Raw genomic sequence first — 17288 nt, 5'->3', positions numbered from 1 at the left:
TGCCCTAAGCCTGCAGGCCTTCAAGGTTCAAACAAAGGGCTTTATTCAGGAGATGTTAAGACTACAAGCTGTTGTGTTACATTGCACCTCCATTCTCTGTAACATCTATACTCCCCGTTCTGTGCTTTTCCGGAACAGCGCTATGGATGGCTTGTTGAAAAGTCAATGTCGGCTCAGCTAGCAACTTCCTCTGAGTTGCCGCATTGGTGATTGCACAAAACAGCTGGTCTCGTAACACCTCTGACAAAGTTTCACCATAGTCACATTTACTCTTTGTATCTACTGTGAGTCACACAGTACTCTGCAATCTTGCACAGCCTGGAGAAGAACTCGGCAAGGGATTCCCCAGGGGTCCTCTCTATAGTGTTAAACCGATAACGTTGGACTATTACAAATGGGGGTTGGATTAAAATGTTGTCCCACCATAGTCACAAGCTCATCAACCATTTTACTGTCAGGTGTGGCTGGGTAAGTTGTCATGATATGCAAACATGTAACCAATGAACACTCAGAATAGGACACAACCAATGGGCAGTCAGGAGACTCAGAGGTGGCATCACCACACGGGGGCATGACATAAACACTATAAAAGGGATGAGGCACTCACACCCTGCCTCTTTCCACAGACCGACATCTAGAGAGTTAGACAGGGTTGATCAGCAGCATCACACCCCAGCATGTGGCTTAGAGCAAGCTGGTACAGTTAGACTGAGTTACTACAGTTAGATTAGCAGAGAGTCGAACTCATTTGAGAACTGTGTTAATAGTTCAATAAACACGTTAAACTCATTTCAGAATCTGGAGCATCCTTTAGTTAAGACTGCATCAAGTAGCAGCCTGTGTTATCCGAAGCAGCATAACACAACATGATACCAGGAGTGACTGTTCAATCTATTTATTTCAACTCAGCAAGATCCGTGACAACCAACTACTGCATACAGGCACAATGGACAGTAGTACCAGAACTGTAATGGCGCATCAGAAGTGTGGAACATCGAATGCGTGACTCTGATCCAGTCAGTGCGATGGATCCAGATGATAAATACCTGGACCACACTTACCGAGTGGGCATCATTACGAAGTGTGAATATGCCACACCGGACACATCGCAAATCTAATCAATCCTGGCCGTGGATTCCGAGGACGAATGGCATGCAGTGATGAAGGTCAACCACTGCCCCATCCAGTTCAAACTGGACACAGGTGCCTCCGTCAACCTGATTTCACAGGTGGACTTCAAGAGAATCAACAAGCCCCCCACAATCCTTCCAGCTGCCTGCAAACTCCTGGACTAGAATGGGAACGCAATCAAGGCACTGGGATCCTGCCATCTGCAGGTGTCCAGCCGACACACACAAGCAAGCTTACGCTTCGAGATTGTTAAACCAGACAGGACGTCCCTGATAGGTGCACACACCTGCAAGCAACTGAACCTCATTCAAAGGGTCTACACCATGATGCCGTCCCATTTGGATCTTCAGGCCAGCATCAATGACATCCCAACACAGTACCCAGATGTATTTAGCGGGATGGGCACGCTGCCGTACGAGTACAAGATTCTACTGTGGCCTGATGTCAAGCCAGTGTTCCACGCACCACGACTAGTCCCTGCTCCACTGAGAGAGCGTCTGAAGGCAGAGCTCATGAGTCTACAACAAAACGGCATCTCCAAGGTCAGCATAACACAACATAAGTAAGGCTTTTTATCATCCCAAACGTTGGTGCACCACCGGTGGTTAGCAAATTAACCACTTGGTGTTCGTTTTCAGTGATGTAAGTAGTAACGCATTTTTGGTGTGCATTGGTTCCAACTCTCCAGCGCAGCATCAAATACATCCAAACGTCTGTGAAGAGGCATATTGCATCAGAAAAAAACTTCCTATCTGTATATAAAAAGTTTAAGGAGGTGGCTTTGGCAGCAAAGACAATACTCCAATTTTATCCCTTGTCACCAGTTTTGTGAGGGCCAGGAAGAATCCGGCACGGGTTTGTAGAGTCAAGCAGAAAGTAAATTTATTTCAAAGAAAACACAGGACCAGTAGTTCACTACTGGTTCCCTCGCTAGTCGGTACCACACTGGCCAGCTCTATTTGTACAGATGCACTGCTAATGATTGCCCAAACCCCTCTCATTGGGCAATCTCATATTCCTCAAGTACCATGGGGCTAACCAAGTGTCCCCAGCCAATAGGATCCGGGAAGGTTATAACACACTGTTACATCAATGCGGACTCTCAACAGAACCACTTCTCCAGTATAGGTTTTTAACACTATCTTTGAGGATACGTCAGAGCTTTTCTTGATAAGTAGTTTCTGGTACCAAAGAGACAGCCGCACCAGTGTCCACCTCTGGCTGACAGTCCCGGAATGGAGTGACCCAGTAACTGTTTGTTTCACTAGGATTAGACAATACCTTTAATCACAAGTCACCTGAGGACTGTGAATTGAGTTTCTTCTCATGTTCTTTTTGTACTGCGTGGAGGATGATTTTTCCTTTATTCATTTTCCCATTTGAATTATTTGGCTCTTTCTTTTTTGAACTTTTGCCTGAAGCGTGCTTCTTTTTTTAACAAGCACGTTCACTGTGGCCATTTCTGCCACAATTCCTGCACATGTTGATGCCTTTGCACCAACTATCTGCTGCTGGGAAACCAGTTTTTGCACATCTATGGAAAATGCGATTCTATGTCTGTGTTCCAGTTTTGGCTGACATCTTGTGAATCCTTGTGCTTAAACTCAACTGTTGAGCTTTTGTGGCTGCATATTCACTGAAACCTTTCATCATCACAGAAAGTTTCGGTTTCATGAACGCAACCAAGAAGAAGGTGAATCAATAATGCAGTTTCTACCCTGAAAAGACTGGCTGAACACTACGGATTATGATGAAATAATGGAAATAGTTGAATTATTGTGGGTGTTGTAGGCAGCTGAGGCTGAGCGACAACATATTTGTGAGGTTCTGCTCAGAGTGTAGAGAATCACTAGATGGCAGTGTGGAGGCAAAACTGTATTGAAACTACCTTCCAATGATGATATACCCTGCAAAAGAATATTAGTTCTTTTTGAGGCTCTGCTCACAGCATTGAGGAGTAATAGAAGGTTCAATCACCTTGTGCTGATTTGTTTTTTAAATTTAAAAAAATGCAGATGAGAGAAATTGATCAGAAACTGAGGAAAGGAATTGCAGTTATAGGACATCTGGGGCAATGCTGTAATCTAGAGGGGAGGAAAAACATCAGGCACGTAACTCTGAATTTCATGCAACCACATCACTTCAGCACTTCATTCTCCCATCATGATCAGGCGTCAAGGACACTTTGAATGTCACTGCAGCCTGACTGCACAGTGTTGGAGGCTTTGAATCATATCTCCATTGTGCATATAATAGAAACAGAAAGTGATGAAAATACTCAGCAGCTCCAGCAACGTCAGTGGGGAATCAATGTTTCAGATTAAGGATCTTTCTTCAGAACCAGAGACCCTGTTCTGAAGAAAGGTGCTTGACCTGAAATGTTAACTCTATTTCTTTCCCTTTGATGGTGTCAAACTTTCTGAATATTCCCAAAACTTTCTGTATATATTTCAGATTTCCAGCATCCACTGTATTTGTTTTTTTGACGCGATATAGAAGTTTTCTAATCACATATTTGTATTCTCTTTTCCAGTTTTTTCAATATTTCTGTGAATTTCAACCTGTGTAATGATGGCTCAACGTATGTTTATATTATGCTGCCTTTTGTTGTTGCTAGTCTGTCAACATGCAGACGTTGAAGTTGGCCGGCAACATCGTTCAAATCCTCCTCTTCGGGTGAGTAACTACCTTCTATAAATTCCAGATTCCAGATTCTCGAATTCCAGATTTCCAACATAGTTTCTAACTGCTCGGAAATGACTGAACTTCCTCTAATCAATTGTTGGAGCCAAACTTTGCAGGTTCAATAAGCAAGGAAGTCTCGTGCCATATCCCCTTCATCTCTAGGAGCCGTTTAATCATGTTGATCTTCAGGGAGGGGCTTCAGGTGAGCATCTGGTGGGATGTAAAGCAAAGAATCTCATTGATGGAGCCCACCTCCTTGCCCCAACTGGTTTATTTTTGCCCTCTTTGGGCGATAGACATAGAAGTGTCATAAGACAGCAAGAGCTATGAAGACTCTGCATGCTGAACATTTCCAAAATACACACCTGATTACAACTGCAAATTCACTGCACCAAACCTGAACAGAACTTCCGCTTCAGACTTGGACCATGAAATTATTTCACTGGAAAACACTGAGCGATTGTGTAGCACATTAGAAATTCCTGCACCACTGTGGTAGTCACCACTGATGTATATACTGTATATTTAGGATGTCGATATAGGTGCTTTACAGTAAGGCCCCTGTACTACAGGTACTGCTGGCTCCGCCCAGTAGGTTGAGTATAAATATGTGTGCTCCCCGTACAGCAGCCATTTGGTCAGCTGCCGTAGGAGGCCACACATCTCAGTGTAATAAAGCCTTGATTACATCCTACTCTCGTCTTTGCGTAATTGATAGAGCATCAATTTATTACACTGAGTTTTTCAGAGATGGACCTCCGCATCAAGCCGGATTGCCTGCAGCTGCATCCTCGAGCAGACAACGCCAAAAAGGACTTTGAACATTGGCTAGCCTGTTTCGAAGCGTACATCGGGTCTGCGCCAAACACAATTCCAGAAGCTCCAGATCCTTTACAGATGGCTGAGCTCCAACATCTTTCCCCTCGTCCAGGATGCGCCGACCTACGCAGAGGCCCTGGTGCTACTGTCGGAAAATTACACTCAGCGGACTAACAAAATCTACGCCAGACACCTCCTCTCCATGCGGTGCAAATTTCCCGGTGAGTTGGTGGAAGATTTCTGGCGCGCCCTGCTCACCCTAGTTAGAGACTGTGACTGTCAGGCTGTTTCGGAACACTCGAATTTGCTGATGAGAGACGCATTTGTTACAGGCATAGGTTCTGACTACATCCGCCAGCGCCTCTTAGAGGGGGCCACGCTCGACCTCGCGGTGTCAAAAAACTAGCACACTCACTTACGGTCGCATTACACAACATTCAGGCCTATGCCCCCGACCGCGCGGCCCAACCCCCTGTGCATTGTGGACTCTGCAGACAGCCGCCCCATCGTGGACCCCATCAGCGACCGCAATCAGCCAACCCCACACCTGTGCCGCGCAGCAGCCAACCAACCCCGGGGGGCCCAAATGCTACTTCTGTGGGCAGTCAAAACACCCCCGACAGCGCTGCTTGACGTGCAGCGCCCTCTGCAAGGCCTGTGGCAAGACATTTTGCTGCAGTGTGCCAGGCCCGCTCAGTCGCCGCTATTGTCCCGGCACCCCCCCCACATACGGCCAGTGGGCGCCGCCATCTTCCCCTCCTCGGACCATGTGCGGCCAGTGGACACCTCCATCTTGCTCGACTCGCAACACGTGCGGCCCGTGGGCGCCGCCATCTTGTTCCTCCCAGGACGAATGGGTGCCACCATCTTGCCTTCCTCACGACACGTGCAGCCCCAGGGCCCTGCCATCTTACCCAACTCAGGACCTTTGCCCGTCTCATCCGGCCGCTCAACGCCTGCTGCGCCTCACCTCGGTCATGATTGACCAGTCTCGACCACACAACCTCGCGACTGCTTCAACTAACGTGAAAGTCAACGGATATGAGATCTCTTGCCTGCTGGACTCAGGAGCACTGAGTGCTTCATTCACCCCGATACGGTAAGGTGCTGGACCCTCGCGGTACACCCCGCTAACCAGAGAATCTCCGTGGCCTCCGGATCCCACTCCATGGCGATCCAGGGGTATTGCATTGCCACTCTCACTGTCCAGGGCATGGAGTTCAGTGGCTTCCACCTCTACGTCCTCCCCAACCTCTGCGCTGTCTTGCTACTCGGCCTGGACTTCTAGTGCAACTCCAGAGCCTAACCTTGAAATTCGGCGGTCCCGTATCACCCCTTATTGTGTGCGGCCTCGCGACCCTTAAGGTCGACCTGCCTTCCATTTTTGCAAACCTAACCCCGGATTGCAAACCCGTCGCCACCAGGAGCAGACGGTGCAGCGCCCAGGACAGGACCTTCACCAGGTCTGAAGTCCAGCGGCTGCTTCGGGAAGGCATCATCGAAGCCAGCAACAGCCCTTGGAGAGCCCAAGTGGTAGTAGTCGTTGACTACAGTCAGACCATCAATCGGTACACGCAGCTCGACGCGTACTCCCTCCCCCGCATATCTGATATGGTCAATCAGATTGTACAGTACCCGGTCTTCTCGACAGTGGACCTGAAATCTGCCTCCCACCAGCTCCCTATCCGCAAGGCAGACCGCCAATACTCTGCATTCGAAGCAGATGGCCGCCTTTACCAATTTCTTAGGGTTCCCTTCGGCATCACCAACGGGGTCTCGGTCTTCCAACGGGAGATGGACCGAATGGTTGACCGGTACGGACTGCGGGCCACCTTCCCGTACCTGGACAATGTCACCATCTGAGGCCACGATCAGCAGGACCATGACGCCAACCTTCCCAAATTTCTCCACACCGCCACTCTCCTCAACCTCACGTATACCAAGGAGAAGTGTGTGTTCAGCATGAGCAGCTTAGCCATTCTCGGCTCTGTGGTCCAGAATGGAGTTCTAGGGCCCGGCCCCGATCGCATGCGCCCCCTCATGGAACTCCCCCTCCCCCACTGCCCCAAGGCCCTCCAACGGTGCCTGGGGTTCTTTTTGTATTATGCCCAGTGGGCCCCAAACTATGCGGACAAGGCCCACCCACTCATCGAATCCACTGTTTTTCCTCTGATGGCCGAGGCTTACCAAGCCTTCAACCGTATCAAGGCCGATATCGCCTAGGCCGCGATGCACGCGGTCGACGAGACGTTACCATTCCAAGTGGAGAGCGATGCATCAGATGTTGCTCTGGTCGCCACCCTCAACCAGGCAGGCAGACCCGTGGCATTTTTTTCCCGCACCCTCCATGCCTCCGGAATTCAGCACTCCTCCGTCGAAAAAGAGGCCCAAGCCATCGTTGAAGCTGTGCGGCATTGGAGGCATTAGCTGGCCGGCAGGCGATTCACTCTCCTCACTGCCCAATGGTCGGTTGCCTTCATGTTTAATAACACACAGCGGGGCAAGATCAAAAACGATAAAATCTTGAGGTGGAGGATCGAGCTCTCCACCTACAATTATTTGTAGATTTTGTATCGCCCCGGTAAACTCAACGAGCTCCCCGATGCCCTATCCCGAGGTACATCTGTCAGCGCACAAGTGGACCAACTCCGGACCCTACACAACAACCTCTGTCACCCAGAGGTCACACGTTTTTACCATTTCATCAAGGCCCGCAAGCTGCCCTCCTCCATCGAGGAAGTCAGGGCGATCACCAGAGATTGCCAGGTCTGCCGGAGTGTAAACCGCACTTCTGTGCTCCTGGTGAAGGCCTCCCGCCCCTTTGAACGCCTCACCGTGGATTTCAAAGGGCCCCTCCCCTCCACCGACCGCAACATGTATTTCGTCAGTGTGGTCGATGAATAGTCCCGATTCCCCTTTGCCGTCCCATCCCCCGACATGACGTCTGCACTGTCATCAAAGCCCTCAACACCACCTTCGCTCTGTTCGGTTTCCCTGCCTGTGTCCACAGCGACCGGGGATCCTCATTCATGAGCGATGAGCGGCGCCACTGCTCAACAGGGGCATTCCCTCGAGCAGGACGACCAGCTACAACCCCAGGGGAAACGGGCAGGTGGAGAGGGAGAATGGGACGGTCTGGAAGGCTGTCCAGCTGGCCCTACGGTCCAGAAATTTCCTGGCCTCCCGCTGGCAGGACGTCCTCCCCGACGCACTTCATTCCATTTGGTCGCTCCTGTGCACCGCGACTAATGAAACCCCCATGAACGTCTCTCTGCCTTCCCTAGGATGTCCACCTCCGGGGTTTTGCTCCCGACAAGGCTGGCAGCTTCAGGACCCATTCTCCTCCGTAGATATGTTCAACTCCACAAGGTGGACAGGTTGGTTGAGAGGGTACAGCTACTTCACGCCAACCCACAGTACGCTTACGTTGCGTACCCCGACGTCCGCCAAGACACAGTCTCTCTCAGGGACCTGGCACCAGCTGGTTCCCCGCACACACCCCCCTCCGATCTGGCGCCACCCTCCCTTCCCTCGGCAAACCCCACCGCAGCCCCCGCTCCGGGACAATCCATCCTCCCCTTGCCCACACCCGGTGATGAAGAGGATTTCGACACGCTCCCGGAGTCACCGAAGACCAAGCCGCCGCTGGAGTCACCACCAGCACTATGGCTCTCTCGACGACAGATCAAGGCACCGGACCGCCTGAATTTGTAATATTATCTGTACTTTTAAAACACAATTTTCTGTATATAGTTCTCTGCCACCCCCACTGGACTCATTTTTGACAGCGGGTGAATGTGGTAGTCACCACTGATGTATATATTGTATATATAGGATGTTGATTATAGGTGCTTTACGGTAAGACCCCTGTACTACAGGTACGAGGGTAGATCCCTGCCTGCTGGCTCCGCCCAGTAGGCAGAGTATAAATATGTGTGCTCCCCATACAGCAGCCATTCCGTCAGCTGCTGTAGGAGGCCACACATCTCAGTGTAATAAAGCCTTGATTACATCTTACTCTCGTCTTTGCGTAATTGATAGTACATCAACCACCATCTGAGTGAAGGTGCCAATCTGTTTAAAAGGGAAGTAAGTTTTACTGGAATTTCAGAAATGTGTGTGAAAATTTTATGCCTGTGAGTCCATAATGTTGTTGGAACTCCACGGAGAATGAAACTCTTCATTGTTATATTTGTAAAGAATGAATATGTTCTGTTTTTTTATTCAAATGGATCAATTACTGCTGAGCCTGGAGGATTTCACTCTGATTTGCATTTTTTCTTTTAAAAAATGCAGAAAAATTGTATTTGCATAATTTGGAGATACAAAAGGAAAATTCAAATTTCATATACAGATGAACTTCTAAATCAGAGTTTTATCCATCAGCACACCTGGTACGATTTGTTGTCTGTTCAAATTAGACAGAATGTATATATCTGGTGTATGAAACTTTGAATTTGAGTTTATAACAGATATGGTTGTCTGTAATGTAAATGTGAACTGTTGTGCAAGCCAGAAAAGCTTGACAATTCACTGATTGCGATAAGTAAAAGGAAGGCTTGCATTTCTATATATTTTAACATTTATTCTTTCATGGGATGTGGGTGTTTTTGGCAAGGCCAGCATTTGTTGCCCACCCTAATTGCCCTTGAGCTGAGTGACGTGCAACACCATTTCAATGGTCATTAAGAGTCAATCACATTGCTATGGGTTTGGAGCATATCAGGCCAGACTGGTTAAGGGTGGCGGATTTCCCTCCCTAAAGGACATTAGTGACTAGATGGACTTTTACGATAGTCGATTCAGGGATCTCATATGAAGACTAGCTTTTCAAATCCCAATTATTAATTGAATTCAAATTCCACCAGTTGCCACAGTGGATTTAATAATCTTTATTAGTGTCACAAGTAGTTTTGCATAGACATTGCAATGAAGTTACTGTGAAAATCGCCTATTCGCCACACCACACTGTTCGGGTACACAGAGGGAGAATTCAGAATGGCCAATTCACCTAACAAGGACGTCTTTCAGGACTTGTGGGAGGAAACTGGAGCACCCGGAGGAAACCCACATTGAACCCTCACCCCAAAGCATCAGCCTGAGTCTACATCTGTCTATGACATTATCATTATGTCACCATATTGCCCCGAATTCCATGTCTTCAAGATGTCCCAAAGCATTTTACGATTGAAGCACTTATAAATTGTAGTCACTGTTGTAATGTAGAAAACAAGGCACCCAATTAATGCACAGCAAACTCCCACAACCAACAATGTGATAATAACCAGATCATTTGATTTAGTTGAGGGATTAATATTGGTCAGTCTGGAAGAACTCATTTTCTTTTCATTCAAAATACTATGGGATCCTGCCAATCTGAAAAATGGCACCTCCCTCAATGAGGCAACTCGACAGGAGTACACAGGGATGTTGACCTTAATTTTGAGTTCAACGTTGTGGAGTGGAACTTGAAACCACAAGCATCAATTTTATTTCATACTCCATATTGATAAATTTTTCCACAGTGTTTGTACTATTGCCTTAAGGCGCTGAGGACCCAGGTTCGATCCCTGTCCCGGGTCACTGTCAGTGTGGAGTTTGTACATTCTACCTGTATTTGCATGGGTCTCAGCCCTGCAACCCAAAGATGTGCAGGGTAGATGAATTGGCCACGCTAAATTGCCCCATAATTGGAAAAGGTAGAATTGGGTACTCTAAATGTATTATTTTAAAAATCCATGTTGTGAATGAATAGAAGGCTGGAATGCAATGGCCAAATCAACAAATGGTAACAACAGATGTGGTTGTTTTTAAAATGCCCATTTTTTAGACCTGTTACTTACAAAACTCCATTGATGCCTGTTTCATTTCTGCATTCTATCACTATCAATTATTCAAAGTCCCATTTCCTGTTAAAGCACTTGCTGGAATAGATGCAAACAATTGTATTGCTGCAGAATTATTAGCTGATGGCATTGCTGTGAATAGAGGTTGATTTCTACATTGAAATAATCTTGATAGTTATGATAGACAAAAATATATCAGACTTGACCTGCTTAATTTTCTGATTTGGAGCTCAAGTAAGATTATTTTGCTAGAGATTGGCAAAATCAATTTTACGAAGGATCTTTACAACCAAAAAACAGAGTGCCTTTTATCAGATCTGCTTGACTAGATTGAATCTTGGTGACAGCTTTGTTTAACTCCTTCCATCACCAAGAATCCAGCTATGTAATTAAAACAAAATTGGACAGCTCACCAAAAATGGATGCGGTGATCTCCCTGTGTGATGAACCTACCCCTTTGATGAAAATCAAGGCAGCATGCAGACATCATGCTGTCTGCTCATGCTAATGATAACCATATGCAGTAAGCACCAAGTCTAATGTTCATTTGCTACACATGTCAGCAGATGCCCAAAGTTGTAATTTCCAAGGGCAACTTAAGGTTAGCAGCTTTTAAAAGAGAGATCCATGGTGGCTGGAGCAGCTGCCGAGAGCAGGTTCTCGCACAGGCATCATAAGACCATAAGAAATAGGAGCAGAATTAGGCCACTCGGCACATCGAGTCTGCTCTGCCATTCAATCATGGCTGATATTTTCTCATCCGCATTCTCCTGCCTTCTCCCCATAACCCCTGATCCCCTTATTAATCAAGAACCTATCTATCTCTGTCTTAAAGACACTCAGTAATTTGGCCTCCACAGCCATCTGCGGCAGAGTTCCACAGATTCACCACCCTCTGGCTGAAGAAATTCTTCCTCATCTCAGTTTTAAAGGAGCGTCCCTTTAGTCTGAGATGGTCTTCTCTGGTTCTAGTTTTTCCTACCTGTGGAAACATCCTCTCCACGTCCACTCTATTCAGGCCTCGCAGTATCCTGTAAGTTTCAATAAGATCCCCTCTCATCCTTCGAAACTCCAACGTACAGAACCAGAGTCCTCAACTGTTCCTTATACGAAAGGTTCTTCATTCCAGGGATCATTCTTGTGAACCTCCTCTGGACCCTTTCCATGGCCAGCACAGCCTTCCTTAGATACGGGGCCCAAACCTGCTAACAATACTCCAAATGGGGTCTGTCCAGAACCTTATACAGCATCAGAGGTACATCCCTGGTCTTGTTTTCTCGCCATCTTGACATGAATGCGAACATTGCATTTGCCTTCCTAACTGTCGACTAAACCCGCATACAGTATTAACCTTAAGAGAATCGTGAACAAGTTCTCCCAAGTCCCTTTGTGCTTCTGATTTCCTAAGCATTTCCCCATTTAGAAAATAGTCTATGCCTAAATTCCTCCTTCCAAAGTGCATAACCTGACACTTTTCCACATTGTATTTCATTTGCCACTCCATTGCCCATTCTCCTAGCTTGTCCAAATCCTTCCACAGCCCTCTTGCTTCCTCAATACTACCTCTACAGATCAATGACATATGGAGCTTTGAACGTAACAATGATGGCCAGTTCTTAAGAAAGGGCATTTTAAAAACAAACCATATCTGTTGTTATCATTTGTTGAGTGAACTATGCAGTAGTTCGGTCATTGTGTTTTTCAAAGAAGTTCTGCTTATTAATAGTTTCTCGCACCACAAAGCCACTGCTGCACACCCCAGGCGGCACCTCAGCAATCCTAGAAATCTGTTGCAAGACAGGTTGCTAAACTGTTCTCACACCCACATGTCCCATTGAGCACTGGTATCCATACCATTGTCGCAGTAGTGCTGCATGGCAGTAAGCTGAATGTTGATGGTCTCAGTCTAAGCTTCCACTGTATCACCCAGATGTTGAGTGGATGCTGCCAGTGTTGCAATGGAAGCTACAATATTTACTACCAGTCATCGGTGATGGAGTTGGAAAGAATGGGCTCCAAACTCTGTACAAACTCATGTGGCATGGTGGCACAATGGTTAGCACTACTGCATCGCCGTGTCAGAGACCCGAGTTTGATTCCGGCTTGGGTGACTTTCTGTGTGGAGTTTGCACACACTCCCCATGTCTGTGTGGGTTTTCTTCCGGGTGCTCAAGTTTGTTCCCATAATCCAAAGCTGTGCATGTTACAGCACAGAAGGCGACCATTTGGCCCATTTTTGTCCATGCCAGCCTGAGGACACATAGGTGCCCTTTCTAATCTCACCTTCCTGCACCCGGCCCAAAGCCGTGTTGCTTACAGTACTGTTTTTATATAACATCAAAATTGGGCATGGATGCGATGGGTATGGTGGTGTGGAGGGAGTTCAGATCGTTGCGTGTTGGAACATCTTCTAAAATCCGTCCGATCTTCAAATGAGCCTCCCAAGATGGGTTGCCACGGTAATCAGCCACCTGCTCCATTGTGTCCGGCAGGCCATTTTCAGACCTGCTGCCATTTTTAGAACCTGCCGTAATTTCCCTGTCTCAGACAACACCCAACCCCTCCCCCGAATCTGGAGGCTAGCAACAAATTGAAGTTAGCCCACTGGGTGGCAGAAAGGAGGGTCTCATTTCACTGTCCCAAAAAGGTGCAGGTTAGGCAGATTGGCCATACCAAATTTCCCCCGACTGTCCAAAGATTAGGTGGGTTTACGAGGATAGGATGGGGAAGACAGTGGCAGAGTGGTATTGTCACTGGACTAATAATCCAGACACCCAAGATAATGCTGTGGGATCCCAGGTTCAAATCCCACCATGGCAGATGGTGAAATTTCAATTCTATAAAAAACTGGAATGAAAAGTCTAATGATGACTAAAACCATTGTCGGATATCGTAAAAACCCATCTGGTTCACTAATGTCCTTCATGGAAGGAGATCTGTCATCCTAACCCGGTCTGGCCTATATGTGACTCCAGACCCACGCAGCAATGCGGTTGACTCTTAGCTGCCCCCCACTGAAATGGCCTAGCAAGCCATTCAGTTCAAGGGAAAAGTAGGGGTGGCTGACAAATGCTGACCCAGCCAGCGACCCTCGCATCCCAAGAACGAATAAAAAAAAAAGTGGGCCTAAGTAGGGGGTGTTTTCGGACGGTCGGTGCAGACGCAATGGGCCGAACGGTCTCCTTTTGCACTTTCGGGATACTGTGAAATCTATCCTAGTCTTAAATATATTCAACAATGGAGTATCCATATCTCTCTGGCGTGGTGAATCCAATGAGAATCCCTGCCTGTTTCAATGAGAGTGCCTCTCATTCTTCTAAATTCCAGATAACAGAGACACACTTTACTCAGTATCTCATCATAGGACAATCCTCTCATCCCAGAGACAAATCTAGTGAACGTTCGCTGTACTGTCTCTAATGCAAGCTATACCCTTTTTAAAATATGGACACCAAAACTGCAGAAAGTGTTCCAGACGTGGCCTCACCAAAGCCCTGTACAATTGTAGCAATACTTCTTTATGGTACTAAAATCCCCTTGCAATAAAGACCAACATGCCATTTGCCCTTCCAAATGCTTTATGATAATTAAAAATTCCCTGTACGAGCACACCAAGGTTCTATAAACAGAAACATTTACAAGTTTCAAAACCATTTTTTTCAAATATTTTTTAAATCTCCTCCTTTTTCGCATTTTCTCCCAAATTTACACACAACAATAAACAATGATCTGGAACGAATGTAATGTAAATCCCCATATCAATAACAACGATCCCATCCTCCCACCAAACCTGACATTAGCCCGCATGTTAACATAAACAAATGACAAAAAGGAATCAGGAATCAACCATAGTCACCATTAACACATACAGTCCCTCTCCCCCCAACCCTCCCAGCACCCTCCACCAATGTTTGATGGGATCCAGTTCTCGAAAGTGCTGAATGAATAATGCTCATCAATTGTAGAACCCCTCCATCCTTCCCCTTCAAATTTGACCTTTTCAAGCGTCAAGAGTTCTAGCAGGTTCCCCCGCCACGCCAGGGCACAGGTTGGAGAGGTTGATCTCCACTCTAACAGGATCCACCTTTGGGCGTTCAACAAGGCGAAGGCTACAACATCTGCCTCCGCACTCATTTCCAATCCCGGCTGGTACGACATCCTGAATATGACCTCCCGACGGCCCAGGTCCAGTTTCATGTGCACCACTTTAGAGATTACCCTAAACGCCTCCTTCCAGTAATCCTCCAGCTTTGGACAGGACCAAAACATATGAACGTGATTTGTGGGGTGCCCCCCGCAACGTTCACACACATCTTCTACCCCCTCAAAGAGCCGCCCTTGTAAGGTGCGCTCTGTACACCACCTTCAGCTGTATCACCCCGAACCTCGCACACGAGGTGGAGGCGTTCACCCTCCGGAGCACCTCACACCAGAACCCCTCCTCTATACCCTCTCCCAACTTTTCCTCCCATTTTGCTTTGATCCCTTCCAGTGGTGCTTTCTCCTCTTCCAAAATAGCCCCATAAACCACTGTTTTTACCCCCTTCTCCAGTCCCCCTGTCGTCAGCACCTCCTCCAGCAATGTGGATACCGGCTCTACTGGGAAGCTCTGTATCTCCTTTCTGGCAAAGTCTCGAACCTGCATGCATCTAAATATTTCCCCCTACTCCAGCCCATACCGCTCCCAGCTCCTTCAATCCCGCAAAATGACCCCCAAGAAACAAATCTTTTACTGTCCTAATTCCTTTCTCCTCCTATCTCTGAAAATTTCCCATCCCACTTCCCTGGCTCAAATCTATGGTTCCCCCGAATCGGCATTTCCCTTGACTCTGCCCCCAACCCAAAGTGCTGTTGAAACTGCCTCCAACGAAGCTATTACTACTGGACTCCCTGAGTATTGGGAGCGGCGCTGTTACTAGTGCCTTCAATCCCGACCCCCTACCCAATCCCGACCCCCTACCCAAACTCTCCTCCATGCTGACCCATTGGGAGTCAACCCCTTTGACCCAGCTCCGTACCTTCTCCACATTCGCCGCCCAGTAATAGTACATCAAGTTCGGAAGACCCAAACCCCCTGCCTGCCTTCCTCTCTGTAGTATCACCTTTTTAATTCTGGCCACCTTCCCTCCCCATATGAACGAGGTAATCATCCTTTCAATCTCTCTAAATAATACCTTTGGCAGGAAACTCAGCAGGCATTGAAAAATAAACAGAAATCCCGGCAGTTCATTTTAACCACCTGTACCCGGCCTGCCAGTGACAGAGGGAGACCATCCCACCTTGCCAGATCAGCTTTCACCCTCTCCACCAAATGAGAATGTTGTACCTACAGAGCCATCCCCCCACTCCCCCAATCCCGAGAAACCTGCACCCCGAGGTATCTAAAGTGAGTCCCTCTCTTACGGAATGGAAACCCCCCTCACCCTGCCCCCACCCCTGGCCGAGACATCATAAAATATTCACTCTTGTCTAGATTTAATTTGGACCCTAAGAAAGACCCAAACACCCGAAGCAGCTCCAGTATTCCCCCTATTGACACACTTGGATCCGACACTTATAATAACAAGTCATCAGCGTATAAGGATGCCCAGCCCCGCACTATCCCTTTCCATACCCCCAAACTTCTTAATACGATGGCCAACGGCTCAATCGCAAGTGCAAACAGCAGGGGGGACATAGGATATCCCCGCCTAGTCGCACGGTGGAGAGAAAGTATCTCGAGCTGATTTTATTTGTGCGCACACTGGCCCTCGGCTCCTTATACAGTATAGTAGATTTACCCAGTCCACAAACCTGGGTCCAACTCCAAACCGCTCTAGAACTACCATCAAGTACCCCCATTCTAACCGGTCAAATGCTTTCTCGGGGTCCATTTGCACAATCACCTCTGTTTCCTTCCCCTCCGCCTTTGACACCTCACCCGTGCAGTTAAAACCTCTATATTCCTCGATCACTTTTTCAATTTTGTCACAGAACCCTCAGTCCCACATCTAACTTCCACCATGGTCTCTGCACCATCCCCCTCTCCAGTACCTATATCCACCCAATGTGGAGCATGATCTGATATTGCAATTGCTGATTACTCTGACCCTTTAACCCCAGCCAGCAGCACCTTCCCCACCATGAAAAAGGCAATCCGTGAGTAATCCTTATTGACCGCTGAGAAAGACGACAACTCTCGCTGCCTTGGGTGCAGAAACCTTCAAGGGTCCACCCCTCCCATTTCCACCATTAGTCCAACCAGCTCCTTCACCCCCACCCCCTTGACGGACTAGCGAGCGTGGCCATGTCCTGTCCAATTTGGGCTCCTGCACCATGTTCCAGTCCCTCCCCCCCCACTGTCAGTTTGTGTGTGTCCAAGTTGGGGATGGCCCCACACACCTTCTTCGCAAATCCCACATCATCCCAATTGGGACCATATACACGTGCCAGTGCCACTAGCCTCCCCTCCAGCACCCCTGTCACAATCACGTACCTACCCCCTGATCTGCAACCACCTTCTCCATTTGGAACCGTACCCTTTTGCTGACCATTACCACGACCCTTCGAGCTCTTCCGTCAAATCCAGAATGAAACACCTGACTAACCCAGCCATTTTGAAGTCTCTCTTGGTCCCTCACCCTCAGGTCAGTCTCCTGCAGTATTGCTACATCGACCTTCAAACTTTTAAGATGTGCCAGCACCCTTGACCTCTTGACTGTGCCTCCCAGCTCCCTCACATTCAACATGACTATCCTAACTGGGGGTCTCTCAACCACCCCTGCCCTTCTTATCCACCATCATCATACCACCGGGCCCTGCCCCATG

At 47.8% G+C, this 17288-nt stretch overlaps 1 protein-coding gene across 1 annotated transcript in view; it reads left to right on the top strand.

The window, feature by feature from the left end:
• Window positions 1-17288, top strand: part of LOC119967935 (G8 domain-containing protein DDB_G0286311-like) — a 69554-nt gene that overhangs the window by 12627 nt on the left and 39639 nt on the right. Inside the window, exon 2 of the mRNA XM_038801033.1 lies at window positions 3665-3807. Within this exon, the coding sequence (XP_038656961.1) occupies window positions 3700-3807 (108 nt within the window). The 5' untranslated portion in view covers window positions 3665-3699. The remainder of the gene's footprint in view (window positions 1-3664; window positions 3808-17288) is intronic.

The sequence above is a fragment of the Scyliorhinus canicula genome, chromosome 6 (genome assembly GCF_902713615.1).
Source record: "Scyliorhinus canicula chromosome 6, sScyCan1.1, whole genome shotgun sequence".
Classification (NCBI taxonomy): domain Eukaryota; kingdom Metazoa; phylum Chordata; class Chondrichthyes; order Carcharhiniformes; family Scyliorhinidae; genus Scyliorhinus; species Scyliorhinus canicula.
Note: the sequence above shows the minus strand (reverse complement) of the source record. Positions and strands in the feature narration are given on the sequence as shown.